Source organism: Carya illinoinensis, chromosome 16 (genome assembly GCF_018687715.1).
Source record: "Carya illinoinensis cultivar Pawnee chromosome 16, C.illinoinensisPawnee_v1, whole genome shotgun sequence".
Taxonomy (NCBI): Eukaryota; Viridiplantae; Streptophyta; class Magnoliopsida; order Fagales; family Juglandaceae; genus Carya; species Carya illinoinensis.
In genome coordinates this window covers 24,433,681-24,456,366 of record NC_056767.1, presented here as the reverse complement: position 1 = coordinate 24,456,366, position 22,686 = coordinate 24,433,681, and the positions used below count along the sequence as shown (strand labels likewise).

General features: G+C 36.8%; 2 protein-coding genes across 6 annotated transcripts; one reads left to right on the top strand and one right to left on the bottom strand.

Annotated features, from left to right (window-relative positions):
• The first annotated feature begins 253 nt into the window (after positions 1 to 253).
• LOC122298615 (T-complex protein 1 subunit delta) lies at positions 254 to 2,280 on the top strand. The gene has a single exon (XM_043108438.1). The coding sequence runs from the start codon at positions 375 to 377 to the stop codon at positions 1,980 to 1,982; it is 1,608 nt and encodes a 535-aa protein (XP_042964372.1). The 5' UTR covers positions 254 to 374; the 3' UTR covers positions 1,983 to 2,280.
• A 1,490-nt stretch (positions 2,281 to 3,770) lies between these two features.
• Positions 3,771 to 16,400, bottom strand: LOC122298616 (probable protein phosphatase 2C 8). 5 transcript variants are annotated; one of them, XR_006239476.1, is made up of 11 exons: positions 15,964 to 16,399; positions 15,621 to 15,729; positions 15,037 to 15,073; positions 14,898 to 14,942; positions 14,113 to 14,165; positions 8,831 to 8,992; positions 7,185 to 7,268; positions 5,572 to 5,661; positions 5,377 to 5,424; positions 4,414 to 4,587; positions 3,771 to 4,047 (listed from the first exon to the last, which is right to left on the bottom strand). XR_006239476.1 is itself a non-coding variant. In XM_043108439.1 (10 exons), the coding sequence occupies exons 1-10, from the start codon at positions 16,203 to 16,205 to the stop codon at positions 4,477 to 4,479; spliced, it is 981 nt and encodes a 326-aa protein (XP_042964373.1). In that variant the 5' UTR covers positions 16,206 to 16,399; the 3' UTR covers positions 4,161 to 4,476. The 5 variants fall into 5 exon arrangements, 3 of the variants coding, with proteins under 3 accessions (XP_042964373.1, XP_042964376.1, XP_042964374.1); XR_006239475.1 differs by having other exon boundaries at positions 3,771 to 4,008; XM_043108439.1 differs by lacking the exon at positions 3,771 to 4,047 and having other exon boundaries at positions 4,161 to 4,587.
• Between the last annotated feature and the right edge of the window lie 6,286 nt (positions 16,401 to 22,686).

The following is a 22,686-nucleotide window of genomic DNA, read 5'->3' as shown; positions in this document are numbered from 1 at the left end:
CAAATAGGCACCTTAGATGCTATCAAGTGGTTTCATATATCAATAGTTTACATATAAAAAATAATTATGTGTGAATAATTTATTTGCACAATTAATGCGAATATTAATTTTTAAAAAATATTAATTTATTAAGAAAATTCTTGAAAAAGTTATATGTATAATAATAAAAATACCAAAGAGGAATAAAAGAAATTAAGATCCTGAAAACGATGTCGTTTGGTTGGGTTTTAAAGTAGGTAAGTTTCCCTCTGATCTCCCGAACTCACTCGAGCGCTCCCTCTCCAGAAACCTCTCCCGCTTCACTCACTCTCTCTGAAACCCTCTCTTTCTGGGATTAGGGTTAGGGTTTTTTTAATATCAGTTGTGTTGTTGCAATGTCGTCCGCCGCGGTGTCTTCTCCAATGGCCTCCTCTTCCAAGACCGAGTCGTACGTGGATAACAAGCGCAAGGAGGACATCCGCCACGCCAACATCGTGGCGGCGCGGTCCGTGGCTGATGCTGTCCGTACCAGCCTCGGCCCTAGGGGCATGGACAAGATGATCTCTACGGCCTCCGGCGAGGTCATCATCACCAACGACGGCGCCACCATCCTAAACAAGATGGAGGTACTCCAGCCCGCCGCCAAGATGCTCGTTGAGCTCTCCAAGGCCCAAGACTCCTCTGCAGGAGATGGCACAACTACCGTTGTCGTCATCGCTGGCGCCCTTCTCAGAAGCTGCCTCTCCCTCCTCTCCAACGGAATCCACCCCACCGTCATCTCAGACTCCCTACACAAGGCCGCCACCAAGGCCGTCGAAGTCCTCACCGCCATGGCAGTCCCCGTAGAGCTTTCCGACCGCGAATCTCTAGTCAAATCGGCCGGTACATCGCTGAACAGCAAAGTCGTTAGCCAGTACTCAACTCTCCTCGCTCCTTTGGCTGTTGACGCCGTACTCTCTGTCGTCGACCCGGCGAAGCCCAATCAGGTCGACCTGAGGGACATCAAGATCGTCAAGAAGCTCGGCGGCACTGTCGACGACACCGAGCTTGTCAAAGGCCTTGTATTTGACAAGAAAGTGAGTCATGCCTCTGGAGGTCTCACTCGTATGGAGAACGCTAAGATCGCGGTCATTCAGTTCCAGATTTCGCCGCCGAAGACTGATATCGAGCAGAGTATCGTGGTATCAGATTATGCACAAATGGACAGAATACTGAAGGAGGAGAGGCAGTACATTCTGGGAATGATTAAAAAGATTAAGTCGACCGGGTGCAACGTTTTATTGATTCAGAAGAGCATTTTGCGCGATGCCGTGACTGATTTGTCGCTTCATTATCTCGCCAAGGCGAAGATTTTGGTGGTCAAAGATGTGGAGCGCGAAGATATTGAGTTTATCACCAACACACTGAATTGTTTGCCCATTGCGAACATTGAGCATTTTCGGGCAGAGAAGTTGGGGTTTGCAGATCTTGTTGAGGAGCTTCCGGTTGGGGATGGGAAGATTGTTAAGATTACCGGGATCAAGGATATGGGACGGACCGCGACGGTGTTGGTCCGTGGGTCAAATCAGCTGGTTCTTGATGAGGCGGACAGGAGCTTGCACGATGCTCTGTGTGTGGTCAGGTGCTTGGTGAGTAAGCGGTTTTTGATTGCTGGTGGTGGGGCGCCAGAGATTGAGCTGTCTAGGCAGTTGGGTGCTTGGGCGAAGGTGCTTCATGGGATGGAGGGCTATTGTGTACGATCCTTTGCGGAGGCGCTTGAGGTCATTCCGTATACATTGGCTGAGAATGCAGGGTTGAATCCAATTGCCATTGTGACGGAGCTGAGGAACCGGCATGCGCAGGGTGAGATCAATGCAGGGATTAATGTGAGAAAGGGGCAGATTACTAATATCTTGGAGGAGAATGTGGTGCAGCCGCTGCTTGTGAGCACAAGTGCGATCACTCTGGCGACAGAGTGCGTGAGGATGATCTTGAAGATCGATGACATTGTCACAGTGAGGTAGTTTTGCTTGGAATTTGAACAGCATCAGAGGACAAATGTTGGCCTTGTTATCTTTATATCTTTGCGTGCTATTTTAGTTTGTGGTATGTCTTCTATTACGATCATTATGTTGAAGAGCTTTGACATGCTTTCGTTGCCACCATTTTCCTTGAGTTTGGTATTGTTTGATGCTTGCTAGAGATTTTGTTGGTCTTTATCTGTTCTTATGCATTTTAGCTAGTAATCTGTTTTTGTTGCGTTTGGATATGGGATAACTCAATTCATATCTTTGAAATGCAATTTTGTTGTGGTACCGCAAATGTGGCATTGATCTGTTACTGAGTTTGTCATGGCCTCAATGTTGATTCGCCCCATTGTTGAACCTTCTCTCCATTGCGACTTAGCTCTACTCTTTATTCTACATAAATGCTCTTCATTTTAATTTCTAGTCATTGTCATAAAGTTTAACTTGCACTTATATCACAACAAATGGAGTTACGGATTAATTAGATAGTTTTTTAGAGGATTTTAGAAGCTTTTGTGGGATTTAGGCTGCTTGAATTGGTAGAGCACAAACAGCAGTAAATACACCCTTTACAGAGTTATTACAGAAGGTTTTAACTGACTGGCCCAGATTGTTACATGCTGGACCCATATATGTGTTCCATGATTGAGTTACCGTGTTTTTGTTTCCTCCCAGGGGTTCATAGGAAATTATCGACGATATCTATTATCAATGTAGGCAATAACTGCGAACTAGGAGTTTTTGCAATCTTGCATGGGAATGATAATAACAATGAATAGGTATTAATATCTTGGACGATGGGTTATTGAAAATTGAAAGGTGATGCCCTTCTCTTTCAATATTTTCCGCTAGGATTCTTGGGGAACCCAGGGTTCATTTCAAGGTTTGAAACAAGTAATAGGGTACGTCCAGCTTTGTCCTTTCCATTTGGTGTTGATTCGTGCAGGTGTTCATGCTTGATTCTTCCATATATATATATATATATATAAGACTGGATATAGGACTTGTTGAATTTCTAGAAGCATTACTTACATATATATATAAATACTTTAGCTATAAAAAAAAAAAAAAAATACAAAGGTAAACATATAAGGTGATTTTACGTGGTAAGTTAGATTATAAAACTGCTTTTTAGTGTAAAGTAAATCTCACATATCATATAAAGTCAATTACAAAAGATCTCTTTGTAGTAATAGTACTTCATATATATTTTATATAAGGTAGTTATAGTACTTCATATATATATATATATATAAAAGCGTTACTATTATGACGGGGAATAGTGACTTGGTTAACAATACCTTGTCTAGTATTGAGAATGTAAATTGTGCTTCCAATTTCTTCGAATGTTAATTCGCAATGTAAAAGTATCTAATCAGTGTAGTTTGTGGCTGACTGGGGTTCTGTAAGGGTTTTTATTCGTATTAATTATGTTCTGACAAAGGCTTCCTTCTCCCAGTCTATTCCTTTCTTTCCTCGTAACGGCTAATATCGAAAGTTGTACCTTGTATCCCAGATCATATCGAATGAATTCTCTCTTACGTTCTGTTACTTTCGCTATTTCCGAGTAAAGTTTTGGTTAATTTTAAATAGGTAATGGGGATTTCACATTTTTATACGTTGAGGTATGGGTTTCCAAATTTTCAAAATTGATACTGAAGTTTTTTTAAAAATATAAAATTTTGCAATTAGGTAATTTCTTCGATTTTTCATTAAAAAATTCATGGAAAATTGTACGAGACATTATTATATTACGAGTCAATCTTGAATTTCTACGTCAAATTATTGAGAGGAAAGGAAAAATTCTTTCATATGGTTGTGACATGGTAATGTCTGTTTCACCCACGAATCGGGTCCCCAACAATTCAAAAATCTCATTTTCTAACAGATGATGCAGTTCTGCGGTGGGAATTTACCAAGAAGATGCTGCTAACTTTCTAATTTTCTTTATCCCCATGATGGCGGCTCTCCACTCCATGCAGTCTCTTTGGTGTCGTGTACTTCTGAAATAAATGTTGCGACTCTGTAGAAGCATTTAAGTCAGGTTCACACGAGAAGATCCCTGGATGTACAAACATGCATGCAATCCTTGACAATCTTTTGTAATCTAAAACGAATAGTTGAACAAGCAAGAGCAGCCCACTTGATGCAAGTACTTGGATAGCACAGCACAAATAGAACAGCAGAAGTAGATCTGGCATTAAGGAATACTAAATTTAGAGCTACAAACTACCCAGTGATTGTTATTGCACCCCCCCACATATTTCAAACCTTTTGAACAGTCAGGTGTCCAGCTCATAAAATGGCATCCAAAGTCTATTTCTACCAACTTAGCATGCAAAACGGAGCAACCATCGAGATATTGAACAACAGACGATACACAAGCAACATCCCAGGAGCTTTTACACAATTGAAGAAGAAACAACACCTCAATGCAATTAATATCCAGTAGCAGGATATTTCTTCTGGAACAATGTTGATGCCTATGAAATTACTTGCGCCTGAAAACAATTACAATTGCAGTGCAATTGTCTTTACAATGCCTCTCACGAACAGCTTCCTTTACAAGACGGCGGCTCACAGCAGTGACAGGTAAGCCCTCCTGTTAAGCACTAAGTTAAGCCTTCTAAATAACCAACTTGACATAATAACAATACGAGGTGGAGCTCACAAAAAAGAATCGATCGTACAGACGAAACAGCATAGGGTAAGCAGTCCCAGGAAATATTTTCCTTTTCACAAACCCCCCCCATCAAGGGAAACAAATATAAATGTCTCTGGCTTTGTGGGATAATACAGACAATAGTGCCTTATACCACTATTGATATAAGAGTATATGGCTCGCCAAATAAGGTCTATGTTAACATGGGGTCCAGTAAAATGATGGGAAATTGTTCATGTTATGGATAGTTTTACAGATGGAACAGTAGTTACTTCACAAATCAAGCACTTTCAGTGGTTCTGACAGTGAATGGTTTCACAGAGAGAGAGAGAGAGAGAGAGAGAGAAGCCTGTGATGAAACTCAGTCGAGGACTTCCCAAAAGATAAACACATAGGTGCTTCTTTTTTTTTTTTTTTCTTTTTGATAAGAAAACACACAGGTGCTTCTATCTCTATCGCAAATTGAATTAACCCATATTCCCCACGATATAGCCAGATCAATTGTGCAATAAGGAGAGACTGGAAATAGATATGAAGATGAAAAATACAACCTAAAAAGATTTAAATAGAACCTAGTGTGCCATATATTAAACCAATTCTAGAGAAAAACAAGCCAAATAAATGGGAAGGAACCATTTGCACTATAAGACTCTTTCAACTTCCCTGATTACTCCAAGATCCCCTTTTACTAACAAATGATCAAAAAGAAAGCAAAAGGTGTATTCTTACCTTCAATAATTTATGAACAAAATTAACAGCATCACCTGGTCCAAATACCTATAAAAAAAAAATCTGGAATTACATTTCGTGCAATACCAGTAGAATCCAAACAAGAAGATCCAGCTATAAAAATGAAAATAATATTCTATAACATCCTATAGGTGTCCATGTGAAGAAGAGCAGCACAATATATCAAACACATACCCCCCAGAGGCCATCACAACCAAGAATGATGAAGTGCTCTCTGTCTGTAAGGTCAAAAGAGTGAAAATCTGGAGTTGCAATAACACCCACCTGCCACTCATGAAGTTTCCAAGAATCAATTCATTATAAATTGTTCTATCTTTAGGTGGCTTCAAAATAGTTTATCCAATAGAGAGGGGTAGAGAGAGATAAGAGAGGTGGACTCAAATTGGCAGGAGCTAACACGATGCATGTTTCTGGATGGGTGCAGTTGGGGGGGATCAAAATATATACAAAGGTACACTAGATATGGTCACATAATGAAGTGTTCCAATCCATACAAAACCTTGGGAAAAAATCAACCAAAATCATTGCCAAGATTCTAGAACACAGATAATTTTTTTCATTTTCAAATTGTTATGTGAACCATCTATTTCTTTCTACTTGGCATCTAATTGATCTCTCCTTTCTGTTTAATCTTTTCCTCTCTGTCATCAAACAATACCAAGTGACTATATTGGGGTAGACTATTAACTGTTCCAACCCCTACAAAAAATTAAAGGAAAAAAAATCCACTCGAATAAATTACCGAGGTTAAAAATTGCTCTCCCTTTTGTTGACCATTGGTAACTCCATTGTTGTCTAGAACTTGATATTTGTAAGTGCACAGTCTATAAGCCATAGATCTTATTAAGAATATTTCAATTCATGGTGGATGTTGAAAGCAAAATGGATGTGTTGCTTTAAGCTTCAAGACATTTGCTGCTTATTTCAATCTTTCAAGAGTTTCTTTCCACGGCAAGTTTTCAATCAATCCAGGTGCGGGTCAAAACATTACAATCTATTTAGAAAGAAAATAAATACATTCTCATTCGTAACAACCCGAGGAAAACTCAAGCCATATCTGCACTCATCCTCCAAAAAGACTATAGACGAAGTAACAATTTTTTTTATAAGTAGACAAAGTAACAATTAGAGCCCATTAGGATCATTATAAAGAGCAAGTCAGACCCCTTAAAAACTTCTCCCTCCCAAGCAATGTGGGATTTCATTCACCACCTTTCAATACTCAATCCAGGGCATTATTTAGTTTAATACAAAGTACTGCTTCACCCATGCATATAAGTCAGATCCCTTAAATGTGTGCAAAACATGACCATATAAGGCCTATGTGGCAGTGGGGGCAGTTGGGGGAATAGGGTGAAGGTGATGTTGACATATATTCATTTTTCATTAAAAATGTCTTAGAAACACCTGACGAAGAAAGAAGGAAGAGAGTCGACATATATATATATATTAAGCATTTATCAAGATAAAGCTAAGCCAAGATTCTTTTTTTGATTACTAATCGAGAATTTTCTTGATGGAAACAATGGGCATAACCCATGTACACTGGACATATGCAAAAGAGACGCCTAACTAAGATTTGCAACAGATACAAGAAAATCATGGGTACACAGCCCATTAAAGTCTATCGCAATTTCCTAGAGAAACAAAGTGTTAAAGAAAAAAACTTTAAGCTTATTCATTGCCCACTTGCAATCTTCCAAGCACAAATTCTACTGGGATAAGATACAACCTAAGCAAACATGAAACCACAAAATAAATTGTCTGAAAAAAGAGAAATTAAAAACCTTTTTGAACTGCCGATCTCCAAAGGCCCGAGAAACTTCCAAGCGCCCCTGTAGTCGTCCATTTGAACTTATTGTACCACCAGCCTGGGTATCAAAGAATACTTGATATCAAAAGACCAGAAATATGCATTCTAAGTAGATTCAGACATAGTTAATCATACAGTGGAATCAATCTTCTCTCGAATACCATATTATCATGTGGACTGTTGAGCTGAGGATCACTATCTTGTCCACCATGAACTTTTGGTTGATCCTTTCAACTCAATTTGTCATATTTACCATATGATAGAAGCAAAGGAATGAATATGATGCATCACTCTAAAGGTATGAATATGGATATAAAGAATATCCCGTGTACTTGGGCTATGCCTATTTCTATTAATAAAACTTATTGTTTACCAACAAAAAATGAATAAACATATGATCTACATGCACCGGATGTTAAGAGTAGAAATTAGGCAAGAATATTTGTACTTCATAACATATTCTTCTAACATTCAGGAGCCTGGTTATCAGAACTCATAATTGAGTAAAGAGGATAAGGCAATCCTCACGTACTACTGACGAATCCCATTGTAATATCATTCACCAATACCAAAAAAATGCACTAAGGAGATACACAGGGCAACCAGTTACCATTTTTCCCCAACAGCACATTCTTGGCAAAGAGATCTAAAAACCAAAGTTCGCGTGATCATCAGCTTTTTAAATGACCAATTTACACAACCCTCCTGGATCTCCTGATCTTAGTGGACAATCAAGACATTTTTTTCCATTCATTGGTTATAAGGTCAGGACAAGAATTTTCTGACGGTACCGACTTCATTCTATTTGCAAGAACTTTGACCAAAATTTTGCTGACAACACCCCTAGGCTAAAGGGCCAGAAATCCTTAATTTGCATTGCTCTAGCTTCTTTGGGATAAGGGCAATGAAAGTAGCACCAAAGCTTTTCTCAAAATTGCCTTTTACAGGCGACTCACCGGCACCTTCATAACATCTTCCTACACATCATCCCAACATGCTTGGAAGAAATTCAAGGAATAACCATACAGACCTAGCCTTGTCACTGTTTAGGGTTTTAAAACACCCCACAACTTGCTCTTCTTAAAGGGTCTTTCCAACCACCAAGCATCAGCCTCCTCAAGAGAAGCAAATGAAAGTTGATCCAACTTGAGTCTCCAAGTGAATTGTTCTGTATATAAACTCTGATAAAATTTATAATGTAATTACTAATCACCGAAGGATCAGACGAAACTACACCATCCAGATATTTAGAGTTAATGGAACTATAGAACTTTGTGCATTTATCTCCCACTTGAAGCTTTTCAACCTAATTTCACTATATTCAAATGTCAATGTCATTCAACCAAATTATCCAAAGATCTTATAACTTTACAATTACCTGATGTCATTATTATATATAAATATTAACTTGGAAAGTAAAAGGAAAACAAAGGGAAAAACACAAACAGAAAAATGAAAGTATTTTGATGTCAAAAATCTTTAAAATTTTGTTTACAAGAGGATGCAACCATACGTTCTACTGCTAACCATACGTTCTACCATTTGTTTCTGAGTAGCCTGTGTTTTAATGCTGGTTTCTGGTAATAACCATATACACATTCATACATGTGCAGTCCTCACCTTTTGAATGCGAGCACGCTCCAGTGGATAGATGGCTTTGTGTTCCCTAGTCAAAACAATGGCCTTCGGTGAACTTCCTCCATCTGAATGATTCTGCAATCCATCAACGGTAGATGACCGTGCTACCACTGCTTTTGCATCCCCAACATTGGCAAGAAAAACCTAAAAAATGTCCATGAGTACCAATTAAAATTTCGATGGCATAAACTAGAGGAAACAGCACAATGCATAATCCAAAGCAAAACTAACCCTAGTATTGTGAGCTTATCACATTTCCAAGAAGCCATGGGAATTTATCTGCTACTGTCCTCCAAATGTGCCAACAACAAGCTAGGCTTGCAGGACATCTAAGAAAGCAGCGTAACATACTAACATGGATCATAAACCAGTACACGGTACATTTACCAGGCCTTTTATATTGCCTTCATCAATGTAGCCTGGGACATAATGATCTTAACACCACCCTCCCAAAACCAATTACGATCGGTCAATAGATAAATGTGTAGAGAGAGAGAGAGAGAGAGAGAGGGAAGTAACTAGTCTGGTTTTACTCATGAAATGAGCGAAAGTGAACTCTCATTCAACTTCCATAAGCATGAAAGGTAGCTAGTCTTGGTTTTAGCCAAGAGAAGTTTTTCGCAATATGGCCCATCAAACATATATCCTTTATCATCATGATGCCAAAGCCATGGCCTAGAGAGAGAAAATGCGGCCCATTAGAAAGCCCATCAGAAAATGCAGCTCATGCATACTTCATGTGTACTTGAGCTATGCCTATTTCAATATCAATAAAATATCTTCTTACTTATCAAAAAAAAAAAAAAACAATCACAAAAACTCTGGCTCCAAATAATGTCTCTACTAGTTGTTCGTGATCCCTAGTCCCTCTATTTGCACCTCTCATATTCATATCTTAATTTAAACTAAAAGAAATAACCAAATTAATATAGATTGAGCGCTATTCTTTGTATTGTACTAGAACAAAGTAACACTATTTTTTTTACCTGGTTCCTTCTATAGGAGCTTGTAAATGGTTGGACTTGAGAAAACCCTTTTCCTAGACTACAATGCTTTATATTCAGTAAAAAGATCTTCATTTGAAGTGAAAATAAATAATTGATACTTTAAATTTATATTGAGACATATTTTTCTTAAGTAATAGAAATTGTATAAAAATTAAAGGGCCAACATACATTTTGCACCTCTTAATGATCAAACTTTTTTTCAACTTCCATCCTAAACAACAAAACCCAACAATTTGCACCTCAAACTCTCACTTTTTGGCATATGATATCCTTAAGTTTATCTTATAAAGGAAACTTTATGAGTCATTAGTACGCACAATAGTGGAAGATGATACCAGCCTATTTGGCAAAGAAATGAGCATAGTGTCGAAGATTGCGAAAAATATATTCAAGCTTAAGTCATGCTTTCTTAATGCTTCATATCATTAGATTAAAATTGCCATACTGAATGGTGAGTACAGGTGGTGTATAGAATCCCACATTGCTTGAAAGAGAGAAGTTCTTACTCTTTATAATTATTCCAATGTGGCTCCAATTGTACCATTAACTAGTCCTTATATGTACTAAGCCTAGATGTGACTTGGACCATCCCTTAGGGCGTTACATGGACAGTGCTCCAAAATAGTGTAGAGTCTTCTATGTATACCTTTCATGAATTTCTAGCACTTTTTCTTTTTACCAATTAGATGGCTCTATTGTATATTAACCCAGTTTACCTTACTTATCAAAAGAGTTTAGACAAGAATGTTAAAAGTGATGAATAATAGAACGTAGCACAATTTTTTATGGCCAAATTGAGATCACAGTGAAAATTTCCAAAAAGTAGAAGTTTGGGTGCAAATTGACAGTTTCAGAGGTTTGGGTTGCAAGTGAAAAATGGGTGGTATTTTTTTTTTATAAGTAATATTTTTTTTATTATTATAAATATCAATAGGAGTAACCAAGTACACTGGACATATACAATAAAACACATAGCCCATACTAAAAAGCCCCTAATGACCCAAAAAGCCCATGAAAACTACATAAAATACACCAAGCCTGAATTTGAATGGAACACACCTCCCCAACCCCAGCCCCTTGTTTTTCTAGTTAACCTAATCATCTACTCGAAAATCCCACTACAAGAATGCCCAAAAATCCTCTTCACAATGTCCTCCTTTTAGTCTTCCCTTGACTTGAGTTACCTCCCTTAGCATCATAGTTGATTGCCCATGAAAGACGCTTTAACTCCATGCTTTTCTTGAAATGTGATTTGGTTTCAAGCACGTGGCTTGCCTCAATTGCAGTGAGTATTGCTTTAAATTGGTCTTCATATTCTCCATGTGAAAGCCCCAAGATTTGCAAACACTCGTTAATTTTATTCAAAACGCAATCCGATGGAGAACCCACTATATTGTTTACCAAAGGAAGAGAAACCAGGGGAACGACATTATCCTCACAGTACCCAACTGCACTCCCGACTCTAAAGCTTCTTCCACACAAGGCACCAACGATAAACCAATAATTTCATTCCTGCCAAATGGTTGCTCAACAGCTACATTGCGTGTATGTACTCCATCACCTACTGCTCCCTCAGGAGACATAGAATAGGTAGGGGAAACACAACCTTTTGTTACCCTATTTGCATCTTCTAAAAGAGGCTCGAATGTTTCTTCCAAAGTACACAAGACCCTAGAGGGACTCCCATCTTCAACTAAAAATGAACCCTATACAGAAGTACCAACCCCATCTGCAACTGGTGTCTAAGGCCCTACTGATCCCTTAGGAGGCATAGCGACATTGGCATGGACAAAGATGCCAGCATCCAACGACCCTATCTGTGACGGTGTTGAAAACTTTGCCAGCACACTTGTGGCCTTCAAACCCGAAGGATCTACCCACCCGCCCTCCCTCATCCATTCTCAACCCACCATCAAAACCCTTGACTAGATCCAGCCCCTTATCCACTTTAATCATTAGATCTCTCACATACTCCATAACTCCCTTCAATTGAGCTTTAACATTCCACAAGATCCCCTCCACTTCTCCCAGTGTCACCTGATGACCTTTGTCTCCTACAAGTGCCTTCCCCTTTCCTTCTACCGTTGAGCTAAACTCAGCCGGACTACTCGCCAGTGACCTTAACACCTTAGCATATGAAGCACCTTTGAATGAAGGCGGCCTTCCCACTGTTTTTCCATCAACAAACTCTCCACTATTTGCATGCTTCAGAATAGTGGTTTTGGACTCGGTAAGACTTTGAATGGACTGCAGAAAGCCTCTCCAACCAAAGCCATTTGTCCCCCCCCCCCCCCCCCCCCCCCCCCCCCGGGATTAACCAACAAACCTTTCCTCCTTCCATTCCGGAATTCTGAGAGTTGCAGAAAGTTACCCCTTGCATTAACATGCTGTTGAATTATAAAAACTCCATTATCCATCCTTAACTCTCTGAAGAAACCTTCATGACAATTAAGTTCTAAACAATCCTCAATCCCCTTAGCCACCCACGAAACTGCCATCCCACTTAGACACATGAACTTAGCTATCCTTCTGCTACGTTCAAAAAAACGAAACTTACCTCCCTCTTTCGTCAAAGCGAAAGTTTTTTATTCCACTTTCAACCGCCTCTCACCTTTCAACTGAGACAAATCCGCATTGCGCGTCGTCATCGACAGATCCCAAATCCCATATCAAAGATACCCTATTGCTCCCACGACATCCTCTTAACGAAAAGTACAATTTTGTGCCCAATACAGCATGATCAACCAATAACCCCGATTAAACAAAGACCCAAATCAGAAGCTACAATGCAGCATGATCAAACAAAGGCCCCAAAAAAACACCTACGGAAATTTCTGTGCAAAAAGGAGATAGAAAATCTTTCCACTATTGCAGGAGAAGTTACCAGCGCCGGAGTACTCCCAGAAGTTTCGCCGGTCACGGTCGACCCTTTTTATGTCAATGGCCATCAAATTCAATGGTGGTACGATCACTATTCAACTATCCGATAGCTACCCTTGTGAAAACCTCGGTCGCCGAAAGGAGAAACAGAGTCGGACATCCCTCGGCAAGGTTGCTGGGACCTGTCTGTGCCGGAGGTGAGACGCCACTCGCCAAACCAAGGGTGGCGGCGTGTAGGGTTACAGTGCTCTCTCTCTCTCTCTCTCTCTCTCTCTCTCTCTCTCTCTCTCTCTCTCTCTCTCTCTCTCTCTCTCTCTCTCTCTCTCGCAATCCCCACTCAACCAAAGACATAAATTTGGTAATTTTTTTATAAGTAAAAATTTTATTAATAAAAGAGTAGGCATAGTCCAAGTACATAGGACATATACAAGAGAAAACGCCTTATTAGGAAGAAGAAAGAGATACAAGAAAATCATGAAAATTAGGCCCATTACAATCAATAGCTATTGCATAAGAATAATGTATTGAAGAAGATCTAAGCTCCTCTAACAAGTGTTCCCTGTTTTTGAAACACCGATCATTTCTTTCCTTCTAGATGCACCATAATAGGAAAATTGGGATCATTTTTCAGACTGTAGCAATCTGCGGTATACCTTGGGATGTATCCAACTTGCAATAAAATTAACCACCTTCTCAAGCATAACCTTAGCTAACCCAACCCCTCTGAAGAACTCATCCCGCAGGTCCTAGGCAACTTCACAATATAGAAGCAAACAATCCACTCTTTCACCACTTTCTCTAGACATGCAACACCAGTCCATAAAGATAATGCAGTGTTTCCATATGTTGTCCATGGTCAGGATCATCCCCAATAAGATTTCCATACAAAGAAGACTAACTACATAGGCTGATTGGCTATTCTATTTATCCACCAGATTGTCCACATGATACGAAGAGAAAGTGCTCCTCAAAACACATTTCTCATGAAAACCAAGTTTCCCTTAACAACTTTCAAACACTTCGATCATAGAAGCAGGGATCCCCCAATGCAAATCCAAATAAGGTTAAGGCTAACAACCACGATTCTCTTGCCACAATGCAATGTGAAAAGGAGAAAGTATACCATCTTGCCACAATTCTTTCGCATGCAACATTTATCCACACTTAGTTCTTTTTTCTCAGGCAATCAATTGTCAATATTTTACAAAGACTAGCGGTCCACCCAAAGATTTCTACTTCTCTCAACACCCTTACACACCAAAGTTTCTTTCCAAGAAATTTAAAAAACTACGTCTTACATAAATAAAGAAAACTTGCTAAGCACCTACTTCTAATAGTTTTAATATATTATTAGAAAGATAAGAATTAAGAACTCACCGTTTGTCCAACCACCCAAACACAAACTGCAGTAGCACCATCCTGCCAACCCGCTGATAAAAATGGGATTAGATCACAAGCAGTAAGAATAAATTCTTAAGTAAAGCATAGCAAAACTTTTAGCCAGAGAGAGAGAAGTGACAAATGACTTCATCCATGTGCAGCCTATGATATCATCTCTCATAGTGACCAGGGAAATGAAGGCCAACAGAAAAAATATCGTGGTCTAAAAAGCATTATTTAGTAAAATTTGATTGATCGAATAAGCAACTAGTTTTGTGTAATGATTGATTTTTTTAATGAAAAAATATAAGACATTTCATTCCATCCAAAAAATCTGTAAGGTTCTAGGACAATAATTGATACCAGAAACATAAGTACCACCTAGGCCCCTTACTACTCTATACTAAATACCATTTCCAACTTCCAGGTCAGAGATTCAGTTGAAGCAGTGACTGTCATTAGCTAGTTATAACAAATTTACCCTCATAGCAAAAATCCTAACTTGGACCGCTGTTTTTTCTGGAAAAAATGAAAGGTATGCTTTAGGCGAAGTGCTCCAAAAGTCTAAAAATGACATAATACATTAAAAATATAGTTCATTTATTATCATTTTTTTTTTTTTTTTGGGCATAAATCTTTATTAAAGAACACAAAAGGCACAACTCAAGTACACAGAAAGTAAACAAGAGAGACACCTATCTAGAGGGAGAGAAAGATAAGGATAAGAGTCATGTATTTAAAGATAGAATGTTGAGGGGCTTAACTCTTAAAAAATATCTTACCTGTCGCACTTTCTTGGAGAAGAGATTCATCAGTTTTTCTAAAACCTAATCAAGAAAAGAAATACATATAAACAACAGACAAGAGAATCTCATAACACTGATAATGGATCAACAAGAGAGACACGAAATGATTTCTTACCATCTAATATAGCTCGTTTGGCTGCTTTTACATCTAACTGCACCAGCATAGAAAATGGGGACATAAATCAATGACAACAGTATACAGTCAATTAGAAATAGGAATATTGTAAAGATGCAAACATAAAAGTGAATTGCATAATCTTTTCTTTTATTTTTTAAACTGTTGGATGCTAATTACAACACGTGGATGAAATTGCATGGTATTACTGCCATATATTTTAATAATTCATGTTGATTAAAGAAATCAGAAGGCCAACTGAACAAGTAGAAGAACGAAAATCATGAAATACTGCGCCCATTTGTTTATACAAGTGAAATAGTGTTCCCATATCAGAAAAGTTATTGTTTTGTAAATTATATGTGAACCTAATACGGTGATACAAAAGTGCATATTAAGATTTTTCATATCAAACGTCGGAGAGAATATAAAAGCCGCATTTTCAGCATCAGCACAGTAGCAGAAGTAGCCATTCGCAATGAGTCGATGAATTCAAATAAACAGTAACAGTTAATAATGTCTATCTACAGTACACTAAGTGTCTCACTAAACGAAATGTATGGAATTAGACAAAGCTAACACACCAACTCACGTGGTAAGCCAGCCGAAAGAACATTTGCATGTAAATGCTTTTGAGCGTACTCTGCAGCTAACCGACCGCCATGTCCATCATAGATTGCAAAATGAGCACACCTGACAAGAAAACAACAAACCAATAACATAACTAACAAATTTCTTTCCAAACATCATAATAGTTCGAGGAGTAAATGCAAATTGCCAAGAGCAACAAAGATTAAAATTGTGCTAATTACCCGCAACTAAAAACAAGTTCCGTAACAATAAAACCCAGGTTTTGCAAAAGAACGAAATGCACGAGATTGCTTACGGAAAGAAAATCAATACAGCATACGAAATAAAATGAAGGACCTCAATTTTCCAGGAGAACCGGCGGTGGCGTCCAAGAGCACAACCCACGCATCTTCCATGGTGTGCCTAGATCCCTTATCCTCCGCCGCATCCGCTTCGATCTCGAAAGAAGCGCCGGTTTTCGGCTTCTTGACGACGCCACCTCCATCGGAATGATCCTCGGAATCGCTTTCGCGCTTGTTGTTAGGGTTAGAGCTGGCGTTCGCCTCACTGCGGGGGGCCGAGTGGGTGCCTTCACTCATTTTAGGTAAAAAGTAAACCAAAATCAAAAGAATTTGAGTTGGTTTGGCTGCGGAGGAAAAACGGAAACATGCAAACAATTCAAGTTCAGGTATTCGAATTCCAAGAGGACAGACTCCACCTCCCAATTCTACGCAGAATCAGTATGAGAAATTTCTTCCACGATGGCGAAAGGGTGATTAGTTGGGTGGGAAGTTTTTGATTATTTAAATATATAAAATAAATTTGTAAATTCATGTACTCGGTGTTATGTCATATTGAAAATTTTGTTTAACTTTAAAGTATTTTTACTATAAAATAAATCTGACCCATCAAACCAAATTACATATTTTATAAATTTTGAGATTTTTAGAAATAATTTATATATCATTTCATCTTATCTCATCTCATTTTTTTTTCAAACATATTCAAACACAAATATTTTTAAATTAATTATTATAATTTTTTTAAACTAATCATTATAGCTTTTCAAAATTTCAAACAAAAAAATAAAATAAAATAATTCAATTTTTTTAAATTTTTAAATAAAAATAAAAATAAAATTTTATATTATAATAATATTTTAATTTTATAATATTTTTATTCAACTTTTTCTCTCTCATTCCTCAAAATCTTATAAAACATCATAACTCAAATCATTTCACTACTATTTATAGATTTCTCATCTCATTCTCCAAACATCTCCTTATTTTTATAAAATATTTTTTGTAAAACTAAAACTTCTCATACACTATTAAGTAGAGTTAAAATAAAATATCATTTTCTTCATTGAAGTATTAAAATTGGGAATTTGTAGAATAAGCAATTGGATTTTATTAATATAAATTTTTGTTAAAATTGATATATAATAATAATAGTAATAATAATAATAATAATCCAACAATCGAATTTAAACTTGATTAGAGATTTTCAAGATTTTATGACTTTGGGATACAAATTCTAAGATTTAAAAAATATTGGAAAGAGAAAAATAATTCAAGAATGCAAAATGATATTATTAGGTAAAGATAGAAAGAGAGGAGAGAGCCCAACCAATTATTCTTCTAAATTCTCTCTCTTCAACTAAAGGGTGGGTGTGGCAAGTTATTCTTCTAAATTTCGATATGAGAAGATTGTAGTTCGTTTACTATGTATGAAGATTTATCATATCTGTGTGGGAATCTCTTTCTAACATGCCTATGAAATGGAAGAGTAAGAATCAGGTTGGCAATATTGAATCTGACATAGTGTTTGGTCTAAATGCTACTAAAAAATCCTATGCAGGAATCAGGTGATAAAATAAATTCTCTTGTGACATCGACGGAGGCTGGCTCTAGCCCTGCCAACAAAAATAAATCTTAAATTGAAACTATTGAGGGCTTGGCAACCCTCAATTAGTTTGTAGTCTTTACCAATTGGTAAAGAAATATAAGCCACATTTGTTGTTTTTAATGGAGAAAGTTAATATGGAATATTGTTCAGCCTTTGAAATTGAAACTGAGCTTTAATCATCTTATAATTGTTGATAGTGTGGGAAGAAGTGGTGGATTACCATTATTTTAGCACAATGATCTTGATGTTTAAACTCCGTAATTTTTCTCTACCACACATTCATATTACAATCAGATTGCAACAGAGTTCATATTGATGGTTCTTCACAAGGTTTTATGGGGCATTCAATTTCATAGAAACAGAAGGAAGGTTGGGATATAATCAAATTTTTTAGTAGGGGTATTTATTCACCTTGGGTTTTAATGGGTGATTTTAATGAAATTCTGAGTCCCTCTAAGAAGAAAGGTGGTGTTAACAGATCTGTTCAACATACAGATGACTTCCAATCTGTTTTGATTGATTGTGGGCAATGTGATATGGGTTATCAGGGTCTAAAATTTACTTGGTGCAATCATAGATCAAATGATACTTTCACTATGGATAGATAAATTAGATAAAACGCTTGCCAATCATGAGTGGCTCACTTCTTTTGGTAGAGCTACTGCTAAGGTTCTTCCACAGTCAATTTCACATAATAATCCAATTCTAAGTTGTGTTCAATCTCTAGGTTTTATTTCTCATCTTAAGAGAAACATATGGAGAGATATGAGGCTTGCCGGAACTTAGATGATAGTTGTAAAACAATTATTTTGAATACTTGCAATTGTGGGGGATCATCAATATGATAATCTGGTAGCCCTTACTTGCTCTTTGAATAATTGTATCGCAGCTTTGAAAAGATTGAGCAAATGCAAATATGATAACAAGAGGAGAGAACTCCATCTCTTGTAAGAAAAGCTAGAGGCACTATAGTTTGATAACTCATCTAAATCGATAGCTGAGCTTAGAGATGTACAATATGCAATAAATGTATTACGTGAGAATGATGATATATGATGGAAGCAAAGGGCTAAAGTGGATTGGCTAAGATATGGTGATCGCAATACAAAGTTTTACCATTCTTTTGCAAATCAGAGAAAAAGAATCAATCATACTATTTTGTTCAGTTTTTCTTAATCTCTTGAGGATATTGAAACTTGTTTATCAGTTATTAACCACATAGTGATAAATTATATGAACAGTAGTTTACAAAAGACCTTCACAATCGAAGAAGTCAGAACAACTCTTTTAGATGTCTCCCTACAAATTACTAGGTTTTAATGGTTATTCTATCTATTTTTTCAAGCTAATTGGAATGTGTTTGGAGATAAAGTATGCCATAGTCTTCTCAGGTTCCTTAACGATGGAGATTCTTTGACAGTTATAAATCATAATTATCACCCTTATTCTAGAGGTTAAAGAGTCAGTTAAGGTAACAGATAATCATCCCACCAGCTTATGTAATGTCATCTATAAAATAATTTCAAAAGTCTTAGCCAATCAGCTTAAGACTATTCTGCCTCATATTATATCAACAAACCAAAGTGTATTCATACCCGCTTATCTCATTACTGACAATGTGTTAGCTGCCTATAAGACATTTCATACCATGAGTTCTTGTTTGAAAGGAAGAGAATGTTACATGACTGTTAAACTTGATATGAGCAAGGCTTATGATATAGTTGAATGAGATTTCTTAAAGCTTGTCTTGGTGAAGATGGGATTTGAGCAGAGATGGGTTTAACTAATTATGGAGTGTGTTTCCTTAGTGTCCTACTCCATTCTAATTAATGGTGAACCAAGAATGAGTTTTATACCTTCGAGAGGTATCCGACAAGGAGATCTATTTCTCCTTATTTATTTATCATTTTTGCTGAAGTATTAAGTCAACTCCTATCACATGCACAATTGACTAGAGCTCTTCATAATGTGCCATTTTCAAGAGGTAGGATTCGGATCTCCCACTTGTTCTTTGTTGATAATAATTTGTGAACCCATGGGATTAAATCTTTTGAACCTATAATCAATTTGAAAACTTATCCAAGAAAACCAAAATCAAGTCAATAGAAAATCTAGACCCATTAAAGAACTTGTTCCATGAACTTAGATTATAGAAAATCTATACCCGTTGAAGAACTTGTCTCAAGAACCTAGATTACAGAAAAGAACGTCACAAATGTTGTGATTTGTCTTTGATAAGTTCAAAAGTTCATTCAAGAACAAAAGAAGCTAAACTCAACTCACAATGAAAAATATTTATCAAATTTCATAAACTTTGTAAAATGTGGCTTCAAGGAGTTTAAATAACCCATCCCCCCAAAAACCCTAGCTGAAAATTAAAATATTTTTTTTTCCAAAATACCCTTGGATGGGTGCCCACTCTACGCCTTCTAAGAAGAAACCCTAAACCAACAATACAATACCCAAAACACCCTCTTGGCTGGTGCCCCCTATAGTTCCCTTTAGTGTTTATATTTCCCTTAAAACCCTAGTTCACAAAACATAAGACATATTAGGCCAAGCATCCTCAAGCCCAATTATTCTAGACTAATTCCTATGACTAATAAAATAAACCATTTTAATGAATTAACAAGTCCAAAGCCTTAATCTCATAATCATAACAATAAGCCCAAGTAATAACTCTAAGTCATATTGCACTCTTCCAAAACTTGTATCAAATGGATTAAAACTAATTTTTCTTCCTTCAAGTTCATTTTGAATGTTGGAGTTGTTAGTTTCATCTCAAGTGGATTGCAACAATTCTTGCATAGCTTCCTTAAATTTTTAAACTCTTGACCTTGTAATTAGCTTATCTAGAACTTGTAAAACATATTTAAGACTCAATCAGCTTTTGTGCCATCAATTTGCTTTTTATTAAAGCAAATTCAATAGAATGAAGTAGGTTGCAAAGCATTTTACAATGCTATGAGAGGTCTTTTGGCCATCAATTGAATAGGGCCAAGACTTCTCTTTATTTTAGTAGGAATACTGATAGAGCAACTACATCTACTATTCGGAACTGGCATTCAATCGATTGGTAGCTTTGAGAAATATCTTGATTTACCATCTATGGTGGGTAGAAACAAAACAATTACTTTTAATTACATTACAAATAGAATTTGGGAGAGGATCAATGGTTGGAAATCAAAATTTCTTTAGTAAGGCTAGGAAAGAAATTCTCTTTAAGGTTGTCATCTAAGCCATTCCAACATATTGCATGGGTGTATTATTTACCTAAGACCCCTTTGCTCTCAAATTACTCAGATGATGCAGAGATTTTTTTTGGAGCCATATGGAAAATGACCATAAAATTTACTAGTTGAGCTGGAGTAAGATGGGCATGGCAAAAAGGAAATGAGAGCTGGGCTTTAGAGATATATAATGCTTTAACACTGTTATGTTGGCCAAACAACCTTGAAGGCTACTACTACATATGCCATCATCATTGTCTGCTCAAATCCTCAAAGCAAGATATTTTTCTAACTCTACTCTTTTTGAGGCAACAATACCTACAAATACATCTTATGCTTGGAAAAGCATTCTTTCACCTCGAGATTTGTTTAAGGAAGGCTTATGGTGGAGAGTGAGAAATGGTAAAAGTACTTATATTTAGAAAGATAAATGGATAATATGTCCCATGCCTTACTCTATTCAATCTCCAAGATCAATTCTAGATGAGAATGCCAAGCTTGAAAACTCAATACTTCCAGGTTCAACTGAGTGGAATATGGATCTATTGCAGACTTTGTTTAGTGCAAATGAAGTGGCTTTGATTTCTAACATGTCTTAGTTATCTTGCTAGTGAAGATAGCTCAGAATGGAGATGTACAAATAATAGTAGGTTCTCTATGAGAAGTGCCTACTGTCTTCAGTAAGATTTATGCAACATAAACTCATGTGGTTCTTCTGAAGGTAGTACTGCACAAAAATGTTGCCTGAGCATTTGGCAAACCAATGTACCTCCAGTTGTGAAGACTTTTATGTGGAAAGCTTGCTGCAATATCCTATCAACCAGAAAAAATTTAAAGATGAAAAATGTTGTGAGAGATGCACTTTGTCCAATTTGTTTCTTAGCATATGAATCTACTAAACATATTTTGTGGGAGTGCCTTTCTACTATTGATGTCTGGTGTCTTTATAACAAGAAACTTCAGAAAAGTAGGCTTACGGGTCTCAAGTTCATGGACATAGTTATGTTCCTAGAAAGATGTCTTGAGAGTGCATATTTTGAGTTAATGATAATTACTGCTAGATCTTTATGGAGGAACAAGCCAATTTATGACAACATTTTCCAGCATCCATCTCAACTATTGTCGACTATTGTGTATGGCTCATAATTCTCTAGAGAAATTTCAAACTCTTAAACAATCTTCATTTTTCAACTATTTCCAACAACAAGAACTTGCACAGTCTTGGCAACCACCAAAGTCTGGATATCTTAAGGCTAATTGGGACATTACTTTGGATAATTTTCACCAAAAAATGGGAATTTGTATTATTTTAAGAAATGAGAATGGAGATCTTCTAGCCTCAAAGCAAATTTCGAAACATGGATGTCCTCAACCACATTGTAGAAACCTTTGGAGCTTTCATGGAAATTTCATTTTGTTTGGAGTTGGGTTTTCACATAGTTGTATTTGAAAGTAATGCAAAGAATGTGGTGGAGTTGGTTCAGAGAGCAGGTGGCTTATTTTGTACTTGTGGGCATATTTTTCATTATATTCAGATTTTGCTCCCTAACTTACATTAATGGGAATTTCACTTTGTGAAAAGGGTGGTACTATAGCCATCGCTGGGAGTTATCGTTAGTTACTTTGTGTGTCTTTTTTTTTTCCCTTTTTTATATGTATTTTTTTAATACTTTTAATTTTTTTTAAAATACAATATTATTAAAAAGCATTTACTTAATCATTAAACAAAAAAATAATTAACAAAAAAGCTAGTGGTAACCCCAGCGGGCTCCCAAGCATTTCCCTTGTGAAAATGGATGTTAATCATTTGGCACAATTTGATTAACAGACAATTTAGCCAGTGCCGCACTTTATTTAAAAAGTAATATTATGTATAGTCATAGAGTACACAAATATTGTGCAGTCACTTTAAAAAAGAATAAAATTTATTATTAAAAAATTA